This window comes from Phaethon aethereus (genome assembly GCF_964289735.1).
Source record: "Phaethon aethereus genome assembly, chromosome: 19".
Classification (NCBI taxonomy): domain Eukaryota; kingdom Metazoa; phylum Chordata; class Aves; order Phaethontiformes; family Phaethontidae; genus Phaethon; species Phaethon aethereus.
Window position 1 is genome coordinate 6,064,013 of NC_138595.1, and position 19,828 is coordinate 6,083,840.

The window sequence follows — 19,828 nt, forward strand, 5'->3', positions numbered from 1 at the left end:
CGCCGAGCTTGTCACCGCTGCCTCTCTCCGCCAATCGAAAGCAGGGAAGGGCGGGACAGGAGAAGGCCGGGCATGCCACCGGAAGTGTGCTCCAGGCACAACTTCCTTTCCTCTTCAGCCTTTGGTCCCGCCTCCTACCCCTTTTTCGCGTTCTGATAGGCTATGGCTGCTGTCTCTGAGGCTGCCCGAAAGCTGATTGGACAGTCCTCCTGGCTGCGCGCCCCGCCCACATCCGGGTCTCAGAGGCGCGGTGGCGACGGTGGTCGGCCGCCATTGTGGTGGGGAAGTGCGGGGCGTCGCGGCAGCCGGTGAGGCCGGGCGGGGGGTGATGGGGGCCCGGGGGCGGGCGGGGATAGTTGGGGGAGAGGCCATGGGTGGCCCCGGCCCTGTCCTGAGCCACTTTCCACCCCCGCAGGAGCGTCGCCATGGCCGCCGTCTTCCCGTACCGCGGCGGCTGCGCCCCGGTGCCCAGCCCACTGACGCCGCTGCCCGACTACATGTCTGAGGAGAAGTTGCAGGAGAAAGGTGGGTAGGGCCGGCCCCTGCACCCCCATCCTCCCGAGCGGGACCGGGCCTGACCCCGGCGCCTCTTTCTTCCTGCAGCCCGCAAGTGGCAGCAGCTGCAGGCCAAGCGCTATGCGGAGAAGAGGAAATTCGGCTTCGTGGACGCGCAGAAGGAGGATATGCCCCCCGAGCACGTCCGGAAGATCATCCGTGACCATGGCGACATGACCAACAGGAAGTTCCGTCACGACAAACGCGTCTACCTGGGGTGAGGGTGCCCCCCGTTATGTGACACATGGGGAGCCAAGCTGAGTCCACCTCTGCTGCCTTGTCAGAGCTCCTTGTTGATCGTTGAAGGGAGAGCCCCTTCTCCAAAGGGCTTTGTGTCGATTGTGCATAGAAAGCAGCATAATAGTTTGAGGATGGGATAATCAGTTGCACTGTGGTAGTGATGCAGAAGAGGATAAGTAAAGGAAATTGTTGTTTTGAATTTATGAGAAAAACATTACCCTGGATAACACATTGTCTTAGAAGAAGTTGAGGGAGAGCATGAAGTAGCCAGTATATGTTTTTTGCAAGATTAGAAAGCGTTGTGAGTGCTTCTTTGCTGTTTGGGTTCAGAGATCACTCTCGTGCACATCACGATCCATTGCACTAACCTACTGTTACCCATAAAAACTCCAGAAACTTATCTGAAATTTTTCATTTTTGTTTGTAACATCCTTAATGTGTAATAATGTCTTGGAAGCCAAACCAGTAGGAAACTTTTTGTAGTGTGATGCATGAAGCACAAGGATAGAATAGGAAGTTTGTTGATTTGTCACTGGAGGCCTTTATGAACAGCTTTGCTGAGCAGTCTTCAGGAATGAAAGGTGTTGAGATAATTGGGCTTGTGGCAGATGGATGGCTATTCTCTTGATATCCCTTCTACTCCTGATTTTCATTGATTTCTGACTGTAGTGCTCTGAAGTATATGCCTCATGCTGTTCTGAAGCTCTTGGAGAACATGCCCATGCCCTGGGAGCAAATCAGAGATGTTCCAGTCTTGTACCATATCACAGGCGCCATCTCTTTTGTGAATGAGATTCCCTGGGTCATAGAGCCCGTGTACATTGCTCAGTGGGGGTAAGTGCCTTCTTCCTTAGCCCTGGTGGGAACTTGTGAGCAAACGTTTGTGCATCCACAATAAAACTGATGTTTAATGGTCTCTGGGTTTCTGCCAGGTCGATGTGGATTATGATGAGGCGGGAGAAGAGAGATAGGCGTCACTTCAAGAGGATGAGATTCCCCCCGTTTGATGATGAAGAACCCCCTCTGGATTATGCTGATAACATACTGGATGTGGAGCCCCTGGAAGCAATTCAGCTTGAGCTGGATCCAGAGGAAGATGCCCCTGTGCTGGACTGGTTCTATGACCACCAGCCGCTGAAAGACAACAGGAAGTATGTGCTTCTCTGGTAGCACTATTCACTTTATGCACTACATAAATTACCTGGACACAGCAGTATATAACTTGGGTTGTGTAATGCTGGGCTACATGTGATGTTGGTAGGGAGAGGAAACCTTCTTCCATGGATGGGAGGGAGAATCTGACTGTTGTAAAGCTATCCCGCTGTAATCGACGTCCAGCAAGGGCAAACAAGCCTCTCTGTCCAGGAGGACTGCGGGAGTGTTAACCACTAAAGCTCTAATGTTTCTTACTATGCCATAAAGGTGAAAACTTGGATTGTCTAGTTGGAATTTGAATTGATATTTGCTAAGAGTGCACATACACCCCAAAGGCTCTCAAATATGACTTCAGATGTTTTGTGTCAGTTTGGATATGGAGGAGGAGCGGAACTGAAGCAGTTGGTATTTTCTGGGCAGATGTAGTCCATAGCGGTCTTCAGCAGTCCTGCGCCCCTTTTGCCTGGAGGGGCCCATGTGTTAACTGTCCTTGATCTTTTCTGCAAATGATGGGCAGTGAAAGGTGTTTGGTGATTTCTGCTCCTTTGGTAAAGGCCTAGTTGTCTTCTGGCTGTGTAGTAAGATTCCGTGCTTTGTTGACTTGCAGGTATGTAAATGGTTCAACGTACCAGCGTTGGCAGTTCACTCTTCCAATGATGTCCACACTGTACCGGCTGGCCAATCAACTGCTCACTGACCTTGTGGATGACAACTATTTCTATTTGTTTGACCTGAAAGCGTTCTTTACCTCCAAGGCACTGAACATGGCTATTCCTGGAGGTCCTAAGTTTGAGCCTCTTGTTAGAGACATCAATCTTCAGTAAGTGTTGGTTTAGGAGGAAAGATAAATGGTTATCTGGGAAAAGGGCTGGGAGGGTTAATCTGTGAGTGTCTTGCCTTGAGTGAGCCAATCCTGGGCATTCACTTTCTTTAGCAGTAAGTCTGTGATGTGCTTGCTGCTTTGGACACTGAATTGTTGCTAATGTTGAAGAGAAGGCTACAGGAAAAGCACTAATACCACATCTTCAGTCAAAAATGCTTGCCTTTCTGTTCCTCTGAATGCTCACACAACAATTTCCTTTTGTCTCCTTTGAGGGATGAAGACTGGAATGAATTTAATGACATCAACAAAATTATCATCAGGCAGCCGATCAGGACAGAGTACAAAATCGCTTTCCCATACCTGTACAATAACTTGCCACACCATGTCCACCTGACCTGGTAAGTGCAGCAGCCTCAAGGGCAGGGAGAGGAGAGGGAGGCTGTCAGGATGCTCTAATACGTATTTTATGTGGTAGGTATCATACTCCAAACGTCGTTTTCATTAAGACAGAAGATCCTGATCTCCCAGCTTTTTACTTTGATCCACTGATCAACCCCATTTCACACAGACATTCTGTCAAGGTGAGTCACTGTCCAAGAGATGCTGTGGTAAATCCTATGTGGTTTGGTTTGTAACCTTGCTTCTGATAGCAGCACACGCATAGGTACTTCAGGAGAAAGCAAAAGCCCTTTCACAAAAAAACCCACAGTTGCCATTTTAGTCTTTTTCTACTTCTGGAGTTGCACAAAGCTGTCTCCTTTAGTCTGTGTGGGATAAACCCCAATGCATAATTAACAGTATTACTTTAGAGTCTTCTGATACGTTGTTTTATCTTTTTGGTTGCCCATGGAGCATTTGGAGAGCTCTCCCTTGAGTTACCTCCATAACACCTAGCTCAGGTTATAGTAGCCAAAGTTAGTTCTCAGGCCCACTGGGGCCTTGTAGAGTGCTTTTTGCTTCTCTGCTACTCAGCACTGTTACACTTCTTCCATGAGAGCAAAGAAATGATTTTTACTTAGTTAACTCGGAAAAGCAACCAGGAAACAGATGTTGTGTGGTGTTTCTGCTTTTCAGAGTCAGGAACCTTTGCCTGATGATGATGAAGAGTTTGAGTTGCCAGAGTTTGTGGAACCTTTCCTGAAGGATACCCCCCTCTATACAGATAACACAGCCAATGGCATTGCCCTGCTGTGGGCCCCACGGCCCTTCAACTTGAGGTCTGGGAGGACTCGGAGGGCTCTTGATATCCCACTGGTCAAGAACTGGTGAGTTCTTTCCTGAGAGAAGGGGTGTTCTAGCGATTATGACATTATTATCTTGTTACAATGAAAATAAAATAAAGAGATCCTGTGATGACTGGTTTCTGGAGATTTTAGGAGACTTTCTGGAGACTTGTTTTCTAAGGAATGTGAGTTACCTGAAAATCTGAAATGTGGTTTATCCCTAGGTATCGTGAGCACTGCCCAGCAGGCCAACCAGTGAAAGTGCGAGTCTCCTATCAGAAGCTCCTGAAATACTATGTTCTGAATGCTCTCAAGCATAGACCTCCCAAGGCCCAGAAGAAGAGGTAAGTGGGCATCTGTTCAGTGGGGAACTGCTGATCTGTGATGAGGATTCAGCTGCTTATAGCCTCTGCTCTATCCAGGTACCTGTTCCGCTCCTTCAAGGCTACGAAGTTTTTCCAGTCGACAAAGCTGGACTGGGTGGAAGTAGGCCTGCAGGTGTGTCGCCAGGGCTACAATATGCTGAACTTGCTGATCCACAGAAAGAACCTGAATTACCTTCACTTAGATTACAACTTCAACCTGAAGCCTGTGAAGACCCTCACCACTAAGGTATTTACTCAAGAGTAAAGTTTTCCTGAAGATTGTGAAGTAGCTAGAGTGGTAAGATAGGCCACAGTGCCTCAACTGTTCTGACCAAATTTGAGCTGATTCACTCTTAGATAACATTGTTACATAAATCCTGGATTTTTGTCTCTTACAGGAAAGGAAAAAATCTCGTTTTGGTAATGCTTTCCATCTGTGCCGAGAGGTTCTACGGCTGACTAAGTTGGTGGTGGACAGTCATGTCCAATACAGACTTGGAAATGTGGATGCATTTCAGGTAGGCTCAATTTTTTAATTTTTTAAAATTTTTTTTAAAGGTGAGGAAGGGAAATCAGTGGAGGAGTGGAATGTCTGGGCAGGCTTATATAGGATGCCCAATATGACTGAATGTTGCCGTGTTACAGAGAAGAGGGGGAACAATGAAAGCGTGCAGCATTGCGTGAAATTGTGCTTTTACCCTAGTTTATAAGAACCTATCATTGTATGAGTCAGTGTTAGGAGCTTTGTATGCTCTGACACGCTCTGCTCCTGGCTGTAAAATAAACTTGGCTTCTTGAGGCAATATATGTAGTGTTTATTGTTGTCTCTGATTGTGCTACCCGTGTTTCAGTTGGCAGATGGCTTGCAGTACATCTTTGCCCACGTGGGTCAGCTGACAGGAATGTACCGATACAAGTACAAACTAATGAGGCAGATTCGTATGTGCAAGGACCTGAAACATCTCATCTACTACAGGTTTAACACAGTAAGTTCCACCTTTCCACGTGATGGTGACCCCACGTAAACTCAGCAATAGGGGTGGGATTCTGGAGTGTCAGTAAGTGACCTGCTGTTACCATGTCTCTCTTCTTCCAGGGACCTGTGGGCAAAGGTCCTGGCTGTGGCTTCTGGGCTCCAGGCTGGAGAGTGTGGCTGTTCTTCATGAGGGGCATCACGCCGCTGCTGGAACGCTGGCTGGGGAATCTGCTGGCCAGGCAGTTTGAAGGTCAGCACATTGTATAAATCTTGGACGTGGAAGGAGTGTGTGGTAAAGATTAATACTGTTTACTTGCCAGCTTGAACTCCAGTTTTCTGTTCCAAGTGGTGGTCTGTATCCATGCTCCATGTCAAGCCCAAGGGCTATTGGCTGTTTTAGAGCTCTTAGAAGACCAGTACCCCCAGAATAGATTCCGAACACAACTGGGATTCCATGCTCCATAGCTTTATGGGGTCCATAGCCTCCTAATCATCTACTCCAGACTCATCAGTGATGTTGTGGTAGTGTAATTTCTTGAGACATCCCGCACATCTGTGCGCTTCTGTATTAGGAAGGAGAGGAGCACTGCCTAATAATGTCAGAACTGCTGATGTACTTTGCTTTTTCCAGGCCGTCACTCAAAGGGTGTAGCAAAGACTGTTACAAAGCAGCGTGTGGAGTCTCACTTTGACCTGGAGCTGAGGGCAGCTGTTATGCATGACATTCTGGACATGATGCCAGAAGGAATCAAACAGAACAAAGCCAGAACCATCCTGCAGCATCTGAGCGAGGCCTGGCGGTGCTGGAAGGCCAATATCCCTTGGAAGGTAAGTCTCTCACTTGGCCTTTCGGTTCAATTTTGACGTTACTCAGGTAGAATTACTCTTCTCTTGCTTCCCTTGTGTTACTGTCTCTCCTCAGGTGCCAGGGCTGCCAACTCCTATTGAAAACATGATCCTGAGGTACGTGAAGGCAAAAGCTGACTGGTGGACAAATACAGCTCACTACAACAGGGAGCGGATCCGTCGGGGTGCCACTGTAGACAAAACTGTCTGTAAGAAGAATCTGGGCCGGCTGACCAGACTCTACTTAAAAGCTGAGCAGGAACGACAGCATAATTACTTGAAGGTACTTCTGTCCTGCCTGAGGTTGCCCACATTGGTGCTGTTTTTATAGGAAAGCTTTCACTGACTAATGCTGGTGGTGTGGTTCTGCAGGATGGACCTTACATCACAGCAGAAGAGGCTGTTGCTGTGTACACAACCACAGTGCACTGGCTGGAAAGCAGAAGGTTCTCACCCATTCCCTTCCCCCCACTGTCTTATAAGCATGACACCAAGTTGCTCATATTAGCCCTGGAGAGGCTGAAGGAAGCTTACAGGTAAGCGGTGGGAAGTGATTGTGTTCTGCAGGGGCAGGCATCTGCACTGGGAAAGGCTTCTGAAGCTATTTTGTTATCTGTTATTCCTGGAATTGAGTACATTGTAAAATTTACCCTGATGGACTGATAAAAGCTGAATGTTGTGGTACTGCCAAGGTTGACTGGGGGTTCTTCATGGTCTCTGCCACTTGGGGCAAAAACAATGCCATGCTTCTAAGCTTGGGGATGTGGACTGTGAAGAGTTACAGATCTTGTTTTGATATGCTTGGTTGAATGGTGTCTTTGACCAGTTCAATGCAATGGCCATTAGTTTGTTCGTGCCTGTGTGCATGAGCTATTCTTTCTCGCTTTCAGTGTGAAATCTCGCCTGAATCAGTCACAGAGAGAGGAGTTGGGCTTGATTGAACAGGCTTATGATAATCCTCATGAAGCTCTGTCCAGAATCAAGCGACACCTTTTAACTCAGAGAGCCTTCAAGGAGGTAAATGTCCTGCTGAAAGCCAGATAATACTAAAAATTACGCTGCATTCAGGAACTAAATGGCACTCTGTGTTCTCTGTCAACTATAAGCCTCAGTTTTGCCCCTTCTTTTTTAGGTGGGTATTGAGTTCATGGATCTCTACAGCCACTTGGTTCCTGTTTATGATGTTGAGCCCCTGGAGAAAATCACAGATGCTTATCTGGATCAGTACTTGTGGTATGAGGCTGATAAGCGAAGACTCTTCCCTCCATGGATCAAACCTGCTGACACTGAACCTCCTCCACTGTTGGTGTACAAGTGGTGCCAAGGTTAGCGGGGTCTTGTATTCCATGCAAAACAGATTTTTCTTATCAGTAGCTTCCTTCCTAAAATACTCCTTGGGAGCTGAGTTTTCATATTTGCAACTTGCAGTCAATAATCATTACAATAAGACGCTGTATTTTGTAGGTTAATGTGTATATATATGCATATACTGAAGAAGGAGAACTTCCCTAGTATTTGTGGTTGGTTGGTTACTTCTGTTCCCATTTCTGGATAGACTGGAAGAACCAGAGGCTGAAAAATCAGACATCACAGGAAATATGCTAACTTCCCGTGCCTAGAAGAGTGCTTCTGCACTCTGAGAAAGGCATTGTCTCGGGTAACATGACAAGCTGGTTTGTCTCCTCAGGCATTAATAATCTGCAAGACGTTTGGGAAACGAGTGAAGGTGAATGCAATGTGATGCTGGAATCTCGATTTGAGAAGATGTATGAGAAGATTGACCTGACGTTGCTCAACAGGCTGTTGCGTCTTATTGTTGATCACAACATCGCTGACTACATGACAGCCAAGAACAACGTGGTGATCAACTACAAGGTAATGATTGCTGTCAGGAAAGGAGGGGGTGTGGACTGTAAAATTGAGAGGTTTTTGGACCCATCAGGGAGGAGGGGACACAAGACTCGCCAGAGAAAGTAGTGATGAGGGAGTAAGAAACCCCTTCTGGGTCCTGCTAAAGAGCAACTGGTCAAGTAAAAGGTCTCTGATGTATTGTGACAGTCAGGTTCTCACAACTCCCCTTTATTTCCTCAGGACATGAATCACACTAACTCCTATGGGATTATTCGCGGGCTGCAGTTTGCTTCCTTCATTGTCCAGTATTACGGGCTTGTGATGGACCTGCTGGTGCTGGGTCTGCACCGTGCTAGTGAAATGGCTGGGCCTCCCCAGATGCCAAATGACTTCCTCAGCTTTCAGGACATTGCCACTGAGGTGGCCCATCCCATTCGCCTCTTCTGCAGATACATTGACCGTATTCACATCTTCTTCAGGTGAGACCTCTGGGGCCCTGCTTTCGTCAGCTGAACTTTTGTTCCCGTTGCTAAGAAAGATCAGGAATATTTGAATTGACAGACTTCCCAGAACAGCTGGGTGTCCACATGCCTCCGCTTGCTTTCTCAGTAGAAAAGCAACAATGTCAAAAGTTCAATTGTTAACATCCGTTCATGGAACGATAACCTAGATAGTCATGGGTTGCTCTGTGCTAATGAAACTGAAGCCCTTTGGTGGGAGGATACAGAAATTGGATAGTTACCTTCAAACATGCTATGGCAAACAGCTATCCATAAGCAAGCCCTCATCTGTCTGGGCGGACTGGTGTTCTGAGAAGTTGGTCATGTAACTCCAGATCCTCTTCTGTGCGTTTCCAGGTTTACAGCAGATGAGGCAAGAGACTTGATTCAGCGGTACCTGACAGAGCATCCAGATCCCAACAATGAGAACATTGTAGGCTACAACAACAAGAAGTGCTGGCCTCGGGATGCTCGGATGCGCCTCATGAAACATGATGTGAACCTGTAAGTGCTGCAACCTGGGAAAAAACAAGTGGTGGGATGGTGGGAAAATAACTGTTGGGATACTGATAGGCAGGTGCTCGGGAAGAAAAGTAAGAAGAGGTGAGGGTCTGTGCTGTAATTCTGACAACGGTGATGGGTATGAGAGACTGTGTAGTGCTAGGAAAGCATTGAGAACTTGCCCAGTTTCTATTTCGCTGCAGTAACAGCGTGTGACTGTGCACATCTTGTTTTTCAGTGGTCGTGCTGTATTCTGGGATATCAAGAACCGTTTGCCTCGATCAGTCACCACTGTGCAGTGGGAGAATAGCTTTGTATCCGTTTACAGCAAGGATAACCCCAATTTGCTGTTTAACATGTGTGGGTTTGAGTGCCGCATCTTGCCCAAGTGCCGCACCAGCTATGAGGAGTTCACCCACAAGGATGGTGTCTGGAACCTGCAGAACGAGGTAGGGTGAGGCTTTGACAGGCTGGGAGAGCAGAGTGGTCCCTGCTTCCCCCATACCTGGCATCAAAGCAGGGCTTACACCTGCTTGTGGAGGGTGCTGAACAGCATGCGTTTGCCAGCTGTGTAGCTGTGGCCACTAGTAGGTTGAGTTAAAATGAACTGGGTATGAATCTTCCTTCCTGGGAGAGCTGGGAAACCCTTGGCTGGGGATGAGTGGGGACCTGAAACTGTAGAGGTGCTGTCAGTCTCTTCTCTCCTTGTGTTTCATAAATGCCCGATGGCAAGAGCTCACCTTACTGTCTCTACTGGAGAGAGGGCTCCCAGACAAGAACTGATGGCCCTGTACTCTTGTAGGTCACCAAGGAGCGCACAGCTCAGTGCTTCCTGCGAGTGGATGATGAGTCTATGCAGAGATTTCACAACAGAGTGAGGCAGATCCTCATGGCATCTGGATCCACAACCTTCACTAAGGTAAGGTGGGAGGAAGATGTGTGACAGAACTTTCTGCAGGTGCTTGGAGAACAAGCTGAGAGCAGATCCTTTGTTTTCCTTTCTAGATTGTCAATAAATGGAATACAGCTCTGATTGGCTTGATGACATATTTCCGGGAAGCTGTTGTAAATACTCAGGAGTTGCTTGATTTGCTGGTGAAGTGTGAGAATAAAATCCAGACTCGAATCAAAATTGGTCTGAATTCCAAAATGCCCAGCCGTTTTCCACCTGTGGTGTTTTACACTCCTAAAGAGCTGGGAGGGCTGGGCATGCTCTCCATGGGCCATGTTCTCATCCCACAGTCTGATCTGAGGTGAGTTGTGCTGCTCTGTCCTAAATGCCTGCATGGATTCGATGTTTTGTTAGATACTCTTTCCCATAAAAATACATGAGAATGCTAAACCATGCCTTGTTATAGAGATACGTTGCCTTTACAGTAGGTCATAGCAGTGTGACCTGTGAAACTATATCGCTCCTACCTCACTCTTGTTTCTCTCTGCTCCAGGTGGTCCAAGCAGACAGATGTTGGCATCACTCACTTCCGCTCAGGAATGAGTCATGAGGAGGACCAGCTCATCCCAAATTTGTATCGTTACATCCAGCCATGGGAAAGTGAATTCATTGACTCTCAGAGAGTATGGGCAGAGTATGCCCTTAAGCGACAAGAGGCTATAGCCCAGAACAGGTGTGTTTCCATGTGCAGTCAGAACTCTCTCTCTCTGTGTGTGGGGACAGGCAGTGGGGTGAAGTATCGCACTGTCTCAGGGTTCTGGAGACATTGCTGGCCCTGTGATACATGCTACAGGCTGTCTCGAGGTCCTGTAAAGGTGCTGTCTTACCTCTGGAGGGGAAGTACAGACTCTGAGCAGATAGTGCATGAATGGCACAGTTTGAGGAAAATGGTATGTGTGCCAGGTGGTGCCAGGAAAAGCTGACCCATTTGCAGTGAGTTCTGCACGCTTACAAGGGCAGGTTTTTTTCTTCTGGCTGTTTGACATCAGCGTGTTCATAATGATGGCTATAGACACTTGCTGAGCCTCTGAGTGCTTGGTGTTTTAGAATGTCTCCTGCCAGAGCCCCGAGGTCTGTATTATTTCTGTGATCTCATCACCTTAACACGTTGCTATAAAATTAAGAGGTAACAAAGTGTGGGGATTTTTTTCATCAGGCGTCTGACACTGGAGGATCTGGAGGACTCATGGGACAGGGGAATTCCTCGTATTAACACCCTTTTCCAGAAGGACCGGCATACCTTAGCTTATGATAAAGGATGGAGAGTCAGAACTGACTTCAAGCAGTATCAGGTATTGACTGGGAATTTCTCTGGCTGAGTGTGAAGTTCAGACAATGTCCTTTCACCTTGCATTACTCTAGGTGCACTTCCTTGTCTGTCTGCCACATGAAGAACTTAAAGTCATGTGTTGGGACTAGTAGAGGCTATTGAGAACCAAATGTTCCAAAATCTGTAGCTAGCCACTTTCAAAGCATTGCAGTAGGTTGCAGTATCTTGAGGAACACCAGCTTAGCACAAATGGCTATTAAGAAATCAGTTCTGGAGAGGGGGGAAAAAGGTCCCAAAACAAACATTCCAGAATCTTGAGTTTTAATAACAGTAGAAACTTTTATTATTTAAAGTCTTTAATGGTGGCTCTGTAGAAGGTCAGTCCCTGAAAGATAAAAATATCGTCTTAGATTCTATCCAGTCTGAACTACATAGTAGCACTGACTGAACTCATGCTGTAAATGAGAGATGTCCTCTGGACTGAGGGCATGATGCTTTTTACCTGTTAGCTGGCACCGTCATTATGATCATCGTTGTCGTCATCATCTTGGTTCCTAAAATAAGTGCAGTAAGGTTAAATAATCTGAATACAAAGCTGCTCACTAGTGTGCTATTGTCTCCAGGTCCTGAAACAGAACCCGTTCTGGTGGACACATCAGCGCCATGATGGGAAACTCTGGAACCTAAACAACTACCGCACAGATATGATCCAGGCACTTGGTGGAGTGGAGGGGATCCTGGAGCACACTCTCTTCAAGGGCACTTACTTCCCCACATGGGAGGGTCTCTTCTGGTAAGAGAAACCTTGATGTGGCCTTGTCGTGCAAACTGGTGCTTAGTGGTATGCCAGGAGGAGTCCTTGGTTCAAGCTGTACGGATTCTGTTGAGCCTTTTCCATTTTTCAGTCATCACTCGAGCACACTGTACAGTTCAGTTGTGAGGGCACACAGGATTGGGAAATTTCTTTGCATGAAATAGTCTTCCCTGTTCCTGGTGTGTGTGTTCCCTGCCTCTATTATATGTGGCACATGACAAGTCAGTGGAGTTGAGGGAGGTTTTATGTAATTGATTGTCTGCCCTTTCTAGGGAGAAGGCTAGTGGCTTTGAGGAATCCATGAAGTGGAAGAAGCTGACAAACGCCCAGAGATCGGGTTTGAACCAAATTCCAAACAGAAGATTCACCCTGTGGTGGTCTCCTACCATTAACAGAGCCAACGTAAGTACCTGGAGTTTGTACCTCTAGATACTTCTACTGAATTCAGTTAATCAATCCAACTAATTCTTCAAAATTTGTCTGAAAGGTGAACGAAATCTCCTTAACAGAAGCTATTCTGTTTCTAAACCTCATCAGTTGTGCTGTTGTATGTTCTCACAACTGTTTTCCCTTTGCAGGTATATGTTGGGTTTCAGGTGCAGCTGGATTTGACAGGCATCTTTATGCATGGCAAGATCCCCACACTGAAGATTTCTCTCATTCAGATTTTCCGAGCTCACTTGTGGCAAAAGATCCATGAGAGCATTGTAATGGATTTGTGTCAGGTGAGCAGTATGTTAACTTGGTTGGTTTCTGTGCAGTGCATGCATGCCACTTGTGTACCAGGAGCCGCCTGCTAGCAACAGAGATTGTCTGAGGGATTGTAGCAGGACTACCCCTTGTCCAGCAGTTTGACAGGGGAGGAAGCAGGATTTTCCTGGGTGCCTGTTTTATCTCTGTGTTGAGAATAGGTTCTTTAGCTAGGTTGCTTGAACACAACTCACCTTTGACTGTCTTTTCCCCCAGGTGTTTGATCAAGAGCTGGATGCTCTGGAGATTGAGACAGTGCAGAAAGAGACAATCCATCCCAGGAAGTCATACAAGATGAATTCCTCATGTGCAGATATCCTTCTCTTTGCTTCCTATAAGTGGAATGTGTCACGTCCATCATTGCTTGCAGATTCCAAGTGAGTGTTTCCCTTTTCCCTCTCCTTGATCTTGCTGCAGAGCAGAGCTGCTGAGACAAAGCCTGTATCTCTTGGGCAGCTAGGGTTGGTTTTCCTTGGGGACACAGGAGGATGCAATCATGCCTGGCAAAGCGCAGGGCTCATTTGGGTGGGTGGTTGCAGCACCTCCTAGCACTATCTTCTGCAAAACATGAAGGCTGTCTTTGTTGCTTTTCTCTCCTCCAGTTGATCTTTCCCCTGAACCAGAGCTCAGGAGCTCTGAAGGGCTCTTCAGGAAACCCCACAAAGCTGTGCTGTCTTAGGCCCAGAATCTGGAGTGAATTGGACACTGTCTGCACCCGTGCTGTGTTCAGAATCCTCACCAGATCTTCCCTGAGGGAGATGACCCTCATGACTACACAGTAGAGGAGTAACTGTGCTGCTTTGTTTAAACATGCAACTGAACCCCATAGCTGAGGATTTCTCTTAACAGCCTCCACATTCAGCTGCTGTATGAATAGAGCAGTAGAGTCCCTTTTCAGGGGTGTGCAGGTGTTTTCACGATGGTATGCAGACAGTAGCTGGCTACAGTGTTCCTGCTGGGTGGGAGTTACTCTCTGTCAAAGACATGCAGCAACTGCAGGAGAGTTTTGTGCAAGATAAAATTGTTCTGGCTTGCTTTCTCCTCAGAGATGTGATGGACAGCACCACCACTCAGAAGTACTGGATAGATATCCAGCTGCGCTGGGGAGATTACGATTCCCATGATATCGAGCGCTATGCAAGAGCCAAGTTCCTGGACTACACTACAGACAACATGAGTATCTATCCATCTCCCACTGGTGTGCTCATTGCCATTGATCTGGCCTATAACTTGCACAGGTGAGAGCTGCACCCTCTATTTTTTAACTGTAATTGGTAATTTGTGGCTGAGTCTTAGTGCATCTCCAGACTCGGTTGTATTCCAGGCAGGAAGGTGAGGGGAGAAGGCAGAAGCTGGAGGTACGCAGTGAACGCAATACGGCATCTAGGCAGTTCTTTCAGGTTGCCCGAAGCCTGCTCATTCAATGGTTCAGTTCTCCCAGCTCACTAATCATTTGTTTTCTTAGGAGATTTTTGTCAGACTGTTCTTGGAGCCGAGGAACAGGCCTTGTTTCAAGGCCCCCTACAAGTGGGGACAACTGTTCTTCACTGGAAAACTAGGGGGAAAGTCCCAGCAAGCAGGCCTCTGCTCCAATGTGCTTGTTAGAGAAGTTGCAGCTTTCCTGGGACTGTAGCATGTGTGTGCTGTGGTTTCCCACTGAGATGAGGTGTGGGGAAAAGCTGTAGGTGAGCAGCTCCCAAGGACATTGTGAGAGAAATCATACAGTAATATTCAGCAGGCAGAAAGGTGCCTGGCTGCTGTATAGAAAGACTTGTGCGAGGCTTTTGTCTCTTCATCTCGGAGCTGATGGCAACAGCTAGGTCTTCTGTTTGTTTTCTTCTTCAGTGCTTATGGGAACTGGTTCCCTGGGAGCAAACCTCTGATCCAGCAAGCTATGGCCAAAATTATGAAAGCAAATCCTGCGCTGTATGTGTTGAGAGAACGAATCCGCAAGGGGTTGCAGCTGTACTCGTCTGAGCCCACAGAACCCTACCTTTCCTCCCAGAACTATGGAGAGCTCTTTTCCAACCAGATCATCTGGTTTGTGGATGACACCAATGTGTACAGAGTGACCATTCACAAGGTGAGGCCAGAGGTGTATCTGCAGGGGGCAGAGACAGGGACTGTAAATGTCCTGTGCTCAGGGTGGTTGTGGAGGCATGCATGGTGGAAAACTAGGAATCAACGTGGACCCACATTTTTGCAGTGTGCTCTTACATTTCCTGTACAGTTCCTGTGCAAAGCACACAGCGAGTTGGCCATTGTGTACAGCTGTGGATAGGCTACGTTTATCTCCCTAAACTTTTCACTTTCACTTCTTTTCTCAGACTTTTGAAGGGAATTTGACCACAAAACCCATCAATGGAGCCATTTTCATCTTCAATCCCAGAACTGGACAGCTCTTCCTGAAGATCATCCATACGTCTGTATGGGCAGGACAGAAGCGTCTAGGACAGGTAGGGCCTGGCTGCCTGCTGTGCTTTGGGCGGTGAGCTGGGGATGGGTTCTGCTTGGGACACACACTGGAGCAGAAAATATCGTGAGGGTCTTCATCTTCCTACCTCTTAACAAGTTTGGAGCCCCAAGGTCCAGTGTGTAACCTGTGCTCAGGCAAGCATTAGCATGGGATGTGAAGTAAAAGAGTGCAGGCATTGATGTTGCAAGGTTTTGAGGCTCTGAGCTGTAAAGAGCCTACATCTTCAAGCAGGGCTTGAGAAACAGTGCTGTGCTCACTGTTACAGCAAATCACGTTGCACTTGGCTGTACATCCAGTGCAGTGAGAAGACTCTCAGGTGGCAAAGTCAGGGAGGCAATGTAGCCAGCTATTTTTTCTGAGCCAGTCAGGAGTAACTGAACTCCTGGAATGGGAACTGCCCTCTCTGATCAGTAAGAAGGAAATGCTGGGCCCTGTCACTGATCTCAAACAAGACATAAATTCCAGTCGTATTTTTAGAATTTGGTTTGAATCTCTCTCGTTCCTAAAGGCATGGAGACGCTGCTGTTAGCAGAGAGATACTTACTCTAGCTTTGCTGTCTTTCTGTAGCTGGCCAAGTGGAAGACTGCTGAAGAAGTGGCTGCCTTGATTCGATCGCTCCCTGTGGAGGAGCAGCCAAAGCAGATCATAGTGACACGGAAGGGCATGTTGGACCCACTTGAGGTAAAACAGTGCAGATATTGCTCTGTGAGGACATAGAAAATTTTGGGGAGATTACAGGACAGTCCTGTGTTCCTGTGAAGGACTTGATCTGGACCAGTGTTGTGCAGCAGTTGTGAGCTAATTCCTCTTCTTGGTAAACTCCAGGTGCACTTGCTGGATTTCCCCAATATTGTGATCAAAGGCTCAGAGTTGCAGCTGCCCTTCCAGGCCTGTCTGAAAGTGGAAAAGTTTGGTGATCTTATCCTGAAGGCTACTGAACCCCAGATGGTTCTCTTCAATCTCTATGATGACTGGCTGAAAACCATCTCTTCCTACACAGTAAGCACAGCATGCCTAGTCTGCATTTTTCTTTGCCGCTGATAAATGCAAGGCAGGAGCCAAGGCTTCAGAGATCCTTCCCAGTTTGTTTCTTGGGAGACTTGGATCCAGTCTGCCTGGATTTTCCTTCAGATTGATTCCACTGGCCCTTCCCGTGCAATGTCAGTGTGCCCAAACAGAGGCGTGCTGTACTAGGGCCTAGTATATTTGATTTCCTTCTTTCTGACTAGCTGCATCTTTTTTTCTTCTCTGAGGCATTCTCTCGTCTGATTCTGATTCTCCGGGCACTACATGTGAATAACGATCGAGCCAAAGTTATTCTGAAACCAGATAAGACAACCATAACGGAGCCTCACCACATCTGGCCAACCCTGACAGATGAGGAGTGGATCAAGGTGGAGGTGCAGCTGAAGGATCTCATCCTTGCTGACTACGGCAAGAAGAACAAGTAAGCCACTGTCCAGCTGCAGTCATCCTGTCAGCCTTTCCTTCCTGCTCTAAAGACTCTTGTGGAGAGTAGAAGACTTTCAAGGGCCTTTGGCAATGAACTGTCAGCTTTGTAGGGAAACTGGTTATTACTATTAATTGCTTTCTAGTAAGGCAGATAAAAATGCCCGCGCCAAACGTTTTCTGATCTGCGCATCACGTGATTTGGTCCCTCCTCTTGTCTAAAAAGTTGTGGTTTCATTTTTCATAGCACCCTGAGTGGATGTTCTGAGCTTGTGCCTTGGTGAGAAGGGTCCAGAATTTATTTTGAAATGCCTGACTTGGGGGGATTCTCTCTTTCAGTGTGAATGTTGCATCCCTGACACAATCAGAGATCCGAGACATTATCCTGGGCATGGAGATCTCTGCCCCCTCTCAGCAGAGACAGCAGATTGCAGAAATAGAGAAGCAAACCAAGGAGCAGTCACAACTGACAGCCACGCAGACCCGCACTGTTAACAAACACGGGGATGAAATCATCACCTCTACAACCAGCAACTATGAAACCCAGACTTTCTCCTCCAAGACTGAGTGGCGAGTCAGGTAGGAAGGCAGGCAGGGCTGTTGTGCAAGGCAGAGGTCAGAGTGCTCAGGAAGGGAGCTGTGCACCCTCTAATAATTGTCTCCTCTTCACAGAGCAATTTCTGCTGCCAACCTCCACCTGCGAACAAATCACATTTATGTTTCATCAGACGATATAAAGGAAACGGGCTATACATACATTCTTCCCAAGAACGTGTTGAAGAAATTCATCTGCATCTCAGATCTGCGGGCCCAGGTGAGTGTGCAGCAAGTCTGTTAGAGTAGTACTCCACGCTGCTGGGGCACACACCAGTCCTGGGCAGTCAGGAACTAGTGGCGAAGGGCTGGGAACTCGCTGCTCTCTGCATGGAGCCCTCTGTGCTCGAGACAGACAGTGGCAACACAGCTGAGCACACAAGTTCCAGCCAAGTCCTGATGGCTCCTTGTGGCCCAGGGTTGGAAGGGAAACTCGTCACTGAACAAAGCTGTGATGTTCTCCTCCAGTGAGAACCTGCTGGCCAAGAGATGCTCTCTTCAGGATCTAAGAGCGGGGCCCTCCCTCTCTCGCATGGTTGCACGGAGGTCTCTTCTGGGCTTCTAAGGTGGATGTCTGTGTTCCTAGATTGCGGGTTACCTGTATGGAGTGAGCCCTCCCGATAACCCCCAAGTGAAGGAGATTCGGTGCATTGTAATGGTGCCCCAGTGGGGAACACACCAGACTGTGCATCTCCCGGGGCAGCTGCCGCAGCATGAATATCTCAAGGTGAGTTGAGCTTCTGTTGCCAGTGTGGGTGGAAGATCACTGTCTCCAGTATCGGGGACCTGAGGTGATGGGGCAGCTTTCCTTGGTCTGTTGTCAGTGTGTGAGTTAAAGGCCTGGGCCTGAAGCCAGCCTGATCTGGGATCAGGTGAAAGGGAAGCCTTTGGCCCCTGTGTACATTTTTGCCGTGCTTGAAGCGGTCGTGTTTTAAACATCTTTCATTTCTCTCTAAAACACTCTCTTTTTGTCAGGAAATGGAACCTCTGGGGTGGATTCACACCCAACCAAATGAGTCCCCTCAGCTCTCGCCGCAGGATGTCACCACCCATGCCAAGGTCATGGCCGACAACCCCTCCTGGGATGGGGAGAAGACCATCATCATCACCTGCAGGTGAGAGGCAGGGCTTGCTTCTGTGTGCCCGCTCTGCCAAGGGGGCCTGTGGGTACAGCTCTTGGGAATGTGTTGAGCAGTCATACTAAATATTTGGGAGGAAGGGAGTGTTTGCTCACTTCTGGTTTCCCTTCGTCACCCCAGATGAATCTGACCTGCCCCATCTCTCTGCTCTCCTTTCCTTCAGTTTTACACCAGGCTCCTGCACGCTGACAGCATACAAACTGACCCCGAGCGGCTACGAGTGGGGCAGGCAGAACACGGACAAAGGGAACAACCCCAAGGGCTACCTGCCATCCCATTATGAGAGGGTGCAGATGCTGCTGTCAGATCGCTTCCTCGGCTTCTTCATGGTCCCAGCACAAGGGTCCTGGAACTACAACTTCATGGGTGAGCTGCCCCAGGAAAGGGAGAGGAGGGGAGGCAACGTGAAGAGCTTGGGGAGCAGAAGGAAATAGCTCCGGGGAAGTGTTTGTTACCCATTCCAAAGCTTGACCTTCCTCTGGTCAAAGCCTGACCTGTCCAGCGCAGTAGGCAGCGGTACCAGCACTGTGGTCTGCCCTTGGTACCAGCACTGGGATGTCAGTTCTCAATGATTTTTTTGAGTGGCAAGAGAGCAAACTCGGGTAAAGCGGAGAAATAGGCATCTTGTGTTTCTGGGTTGTAGTGTCTGGTCTGTTGCCACTAAATAATTGATCCCTGTCAGGCGGAAGAGATGATAATGGAAAATGCAAGAGACAAGCAGGTCCTGGTGGGCATGAACGACAGGCAGCTGCAGGAGGGATCAGGAAATGAGGGGAGTGGCAGACAAAACACTTGACTAGCAGAAGATGACTGTGGGGGCATTGCTCTGTAAATCTCGGGGGGGGAGGAACCCAGAGGGTGATGATTTTGTGGATTTAGAACTCTCTTTCCCGTGTGGTCTGGTTAAAAACTATCTCCTGAGGGCAGAGGGCTTCATTAGGCTCCTGATGGATGGCAGAGGGGCTTTCAGGTGGGTGATAGACTCTCTCTTGCAGGTGTTCGCCACGACCCCAACATGAAGTACGAGCTGCAGCTCGCCAACCCCAAGGAGTTTTACCACGAGGTCCATCGCCCGTCTCACTTTCTCAACTTCGCCCTGCTGCAGGAGGGCGAGGTCTACTCTGCCGACCGGGAGGACCTTTACGCCTAGTCCTGCCCTCGCCCCGCTCGTAGAACTGTTGATATTCAACAGCGCGTGTGTCTGTGTGTGTCCCGCTGCTCCGTGCCCCCTGCTCCCCCGCCGAGCCCCCTTCGCGCCCCGGCGCCGTCTCTCGGTTTCTTGCACCCCAATCCAGTGGCTCAATAAATTTTTTTACCAACGGGAGCGCTTGACGGCGAGATCCCGCCC

The 19,828-nt window shown here is 48.2% G+C and overlaps 1 protein-coding gene across 1 annotated transcript; it reads left to right on the plus strand.

Annotated features, from left to right (window-relative positions):
* Positions 1 to 425: 425 nt before the first annotated feature.
* PRPF8 (pre-mRNA processing factor 8) lies at positions 426 to 19,795 on the plus strand (the record flags this gene model as incomplete). The annotated part of the gene is made up of 42 exons (XM_082008604.1): positions 426 to 525; positions 604 to 772; positions 1,465 to 1,629; positions 1,728 to 1,946; positions 2,558 to 2,770; positions 3,046 to 3,171; positions 3,249 to 3,354; positions 3,848 to 4,038; positions 4,221 to 4,340; positions 4,419 to 4,608; positions 4,760 to 4,879; positions 5,213 to 5,347; positions 5,458 to 5,587; positions 5,969 to 6,165; positions 6,260 to 6,466; positions 6,556 to 6,719; positions 7,074 to 7,200; positions 7,316 to 7,508; positions 7,871 to 8,058; positions 8,275 to 8,513; positions 8,892 to 9,038; positions 9,274 to 9,484; positions 9,838 to 9,954; positions 10,041 to 10,288; positions 10,481 to 10,660; positions 11,144 to 11,279; positions 11,881 to 12,050; positions 12,344 to 12,473; positions 12,650 to 12,796; positions 13,038 to 13,198; positions 13,868 to 14,059; positions 14,667 to 14,904; positions 15,149 to 15,277; positions 15,866 to 15,979; positions 16,124 to 16,297; positions 16,552 to 16,745; positions 17,087 to 17,326; positions 17,420 to 17,561; positions 17,928 to 18,068; positions 18,317 to 18,456; positions 18,644 to 18,846; positions 19,476 to 19,795. 42 exons carry the CDS (start codon positions 426 to 428, stop codon positions 19,628 to 19,630), a joined length of 7,008 nt encoding a protein of 2,335 aa, XP_081864730.1. The 3' UTR covers positions 19,631 to 19,795.
* Between the last annotated feature and the right edge of the window lie 33 nt (positions 19,796 to 19,828).